Consider the following 4,383-nt stretch of genomic DNA (forward strand, 5'->3'; position numbering starts at 1 on the left):
GTGCATTACCATCTAAACCATTTTTAAGGTATTATTTCCGCTGAATACAATTATCTTAAAGAATTTTTTTATAAAATAATAAAAAATACATTAAAAAAATCTAGGATAACACTCACCTCATGCTCTAATGAGATTAATTAAATTTATTATTTTTAATATTACTTCAGAGAATATTTTGCCCAGTAAAAAAAATATTATTAATAATAAAATAGGATAAGGTAAAGAATTATGGATAAAAATAGAAAGTTAATTTTTATTAGGACTCTTTTTCATTTATTATGAAGAGGTTTTATCCAACTACAATACATTAGTAAAAATTAAAAGGATGTCATTTTTTTATTGAAATCGTTAAAAGGGGCATTCGATTTTGTCACTATATATTTTATTCTTTTACTATGTCTTTATTTTTAATGTTTTTTTAGCTGCTACAAACTCATAACACTTATCTTTGATCAACATATGCATCATATATTATGTTATAGCAATATAGATACTTTGACTATAAGCAATCCTAATAATATTTTGTTGTAGCACCTAAAATTCAAAACTCTTATGGTATAGACATTTCATTTACTATCAATATTGGTCAACATTGATTAATATAAGTTAACATCATATCATAACAACTATAAATTATACCTATTACAATATAAATAATTTATTATTATGTTATAATAACTATGAGATCATAATTCTTTCAATTGTATAATTATAATTACATAACAATTTTAATAGTAAAAAAAAGATAAAATTTATCATCAGCGATCCCACATAGTCGATCCCAAGCCTATATAAAGAGAATATTTTTTTTTTCTGAAATTACATAACAATTATGATCTACATCAAAATTAACAACAATTTAAAAAAGTCAAAAATATAATAACAAAATGAAACACTTTTTCATAACAAATAAATAAATGTAAAGATGTCCTTTTAATTTTTACCCTACAAATATCCTCATAATTAATGGAATAAAAGGTTGATCTTAATTATGATATTTTCAACATAAAATTATTTTATTATGTAGTAAATAATACAGTAATTTGTGAATATTTTTTAAAAAATTGATTAATATTTCTAATTTTTTAAATTAAATTTTTTTATTCAATTAAATTATTATTATTGTTGAATATGTTAGGTTAAAAAAGAAAATAAAAAGACATTAATATCTGTCCAGGTCGCATCCCACGTGGCCGCTTCGACTCAGCTGGACTCCCTCCATCAAGCTCCGTGCTTCTCCAGCGGCGAGTGAGAGGAAGCAGAAGGAGGAGGAAACAAGGAAATGGCGATCGTTCTCCGTCTGCTGCTCCTGGCGATGGATCTGACGGTCGCCTGCATCTCCCTCGCGTTTGCTCTCGTGATCTTCTCCTTCGTCGCCGCCATTCTCTGCTCCGCCGCCTTCATCTACAACGCCATGGCGCTCTCCTTTTAGACCCGATGCCGCCTGCCTCGTCCTCAGTCCGTTTCCTTTCAGTGCCTCCGTCTTATTCGAGCGATAGGTAGCTCCGGTTCCCCCTTTCGATTGATTCGTAGCTGCTTCTTGTGGGTTGAAATTTCTTGATCTTTGGCGGGATTTCTTCTTTGGATCTAGATAGAAATCAGGACAAATTTTTCGCGTTTCATGATTGGTTTTACTTTGGATCATCTGTTTTAGTAGTAAACTCAGGATCGTATCATTTGATGCCGGTATTTGACTCGGTCTGGATAACCCAGGCAGAAAAGGGTTGCAGGAACTGTTCTTTCGTCATTCCATTGTGTGCAATTTGCTGTAAAATGGAATTTGGTACTCGAACGATCTTATTCTAGAGGTGAATTTAACCTGATGGCTGATTCTTATCTATGCCAAGTTGTTGCTCCTCTTGCTGATTCATAGGAATGGGAGGTTTTGGTATGTACTATAACTCAAGGAGCTTGGTTCTTTTGAGAAGTTTGGCATAGTCTAAGCAATAGTGTAAAATATTTTGAATGAACGAACTCTTGTTGAAACTTTCAGAGTATTCCTTCTGTTCCACACACTCCAAACCCACATCATTGCTAGCTCTAAGATTGGTGCAGTGTCTTTGTGGTTGAACCAATCCTCCCTACATTGGTTGCAAATGATATGTCTTGGGGATATGTGTTTAATCTGTGCAACTCAAACCACCCCCTTGAGGGTGGAGGAGCGTGCACCAACAAGATGATTACCATCTTCTCAGCTGTGTTACAAAAGGTGCATTGTATATCCAATTGGTCTGAATTCCCCTTGTAGAAGGGAACATATGTGCTGGGAGTTGAGATATGGAAAGAAACCAAAATAAGAGTTTTATCTTCCAAATTGCCTAAGATTTCCAAAGTTGAGTGGTTCAAGGGTCTCTATCTCCGCTATGTCTGTTAGCTAGGATGCTGCTACAAGAAGCCTGGGTCTACAGTGGGTGCAGAAGCACTGTGGGTTACCTCACCCCCTTACATGTGCTACTGTTGCTCGGCGAAGCCCTCCATGATTTACCTGCCTGTATCTAGTCATGAGGCCAGTGATATTGGGCCACCTAGGGTAAGCGTTATCACTTTTTTGCCATAGATAAGATACTGCTACAGGATCTTTACCACCCAATAGAACCCCGTCACCAAATAATTTCATCGTGTGGAGCCGGTATATCTCCCGTATAAGCTGTTGATACTCCTGCACGGAACCATGCATGCAAATCTGATACTCCAGCTCACCTATTCATTGATGCAGATCTACAATCTCAATTGAACCCCTCAGTAGCAATCATTTCCAAAATAGTGATCCTACATTCCACTACATGGCAGTGGTTGCCCGTCAAGGTTCACCAGAAACTGGCATTGACACTGCTGCCAACAACATATTGAAGTCTTAGAATGAAGAATGATATGGCTCTGTTCTAGTCTTACCAAATCAGGAACCACCTCCCTGTACTCTGATCCTTATGACAATTTTTCCTACTCCAGTAGATCGGCTCACTTGGACTTGGACCTCATGACCATCTAACAAGTCATAATGTTGTCTAGTTGTATGTGAGTTTCAGTTTGTCAGCTAGCACCAAAACTTCATCTTTTATGAAAAGCTTGATATCTACTTCGACTCACTCCTAGTGTCTCATTGGAATCGATTAGGTTGGGTTTAGCTCAAAACCTTGTGATCAAATTTTATATCATATTAAATTGCATCAACCCTTGTAGCAGGCACTTAAGCTATTGTGAAAGAGTTACCATAATTTTAGTATCGTTAACAAACTCCAAATTTTGCATGCATCCTACTCCCTTTAAGTTCAACCCTATGCTTAAATGTGACTTATTTTAGGCGATTTTACATTTTTGTTAAACCTGAATTTTAAACTTTATTCTAATGTCAAAGTGGTTAACATTCTTACTCATATAGGAGTAGATTCAGAGAGCCTTATTTTGAAAGAACAAGAGATTATAAACTAGGAGCTAGATGAATGATGCAAGTTTTTCTTTTCTTTTGTTTAGGTGAATATTTCTTCATTATTCACTTGTTGGACTATTCTCTACTTTGCAATAATAAGCCATGAGTTCCGGCTCTCTCTTCTGGCCATGCTAAAGTCAATCTCGGCCAGTATGTCTAAATACTTATTTCTGTTCATCTTGCAGATCATGGAGCAGAGTTGATCAATACACTCGGAAATCCGATGCTTGAGCAATAATAAACTCCAAGCTCCTGTACGTAGCTGTACCTGTATTCAGTTCTACGAACAAAAAAACATTACAATTAGCACTTGTAACATGGAGCTCATCCACATTTAGTCTTCAATAGTACATGAAATCACTGACAGTATAATAAAACCCAATTGAGCTTCTAAGGCTGATGCTTGCCTCCTTGTTTGGTTCAAAACTTTTGAGATTAATTAACATTCCAATATTCAAGATAATCCAAATAAAATATCCATGGCACGTTGGTTAGGTTTAATATATAGGACAGAGGCTTCAAGTTGTTGGTCTCATTATTACTTCATCCATGTCTTCATCTATCATAATATGATAACAACCTTCTGTTGTGAGATTTGGACAGACGGGGGGAGACAGGAACAGACCAATGGACCCAATCTGATGAGGTGGCTGAGCCATGGCCCCCTCGATCTTCCCAAGCCATGCCAAGTGGCAGAGGTCCTACCTTCCTCTTGTCAACCCAACCAACTTAACACCTGATGATTGACAAAGAACAGGAACTTTAAGTATGGCGTCAAGTCTACAATTATTGTTATTTGTTCCTTCGCATTTAATGCCCAAGTTGGGCTAAAGCTTTTACGCCAATTCTCTAAAGAGTGCATCTAAAATTGTCGAATTTTCAAAAGGGCACCTAACTTTCATCATTCCTAAAAGGCACCTCTAATTCCCATTTTATCCATCCCGTTGACAAAATTG

The 4,383-nt window shown here is 36.1% G+C and overlaps 1 protein-coding gene across 1 annotated transcript; it reads left to right on the forward strand.

Annotated features, from left to right (window-relative positions):
- Positions 1-459: 459 nt before the first annotated feature.
- LOC122022991 lies at positions 460-3,825 on the forward strand. Its single transcript, XM_042581096.1, has 3 exons — positions 460-475; positions 1,178-1,499; positions 3,613-3,825. Exons 1-3 carry the CDS (start codon positions 460-462, stop codon positions 3,656-3,658), a joined length of 384 nt encoding a protein of 127 aa, XP_042437030.1. The 3' UTR covers positions 3,659-3,825.
- Positions 3,826-4,383: the final 558 nt, after the last annotated feature.

Source organism: Zingiber officinale, chromosome 9B (genome assembly GCF_018446385.1).
Source record: "Zingiber officinale cultivar Zhangliang chromosome 9B, Zo_v1.1, whole genome shotgun sequence".
In the NCBI taxonomy this organism is placed as follows: Eukaryota; Viridiplantae; Streptophyta; class Magnoliopsida; order Zingiberales; family Zingiberaceae; genus Zingiber; species Zingiber officinale.

Excerpts from the sequence above, each read along its gene's own strand:
- LOC122022991 (XM_042581096.1), top strand. Across the intron at positions 1,500-3,612 it reads CCGTCTTATTCGAGCGATAG|ATCATGGAGCAGAGTTGATC; the intron begins GTAGCTCCGGTT and ends TTCATCTTGCAG.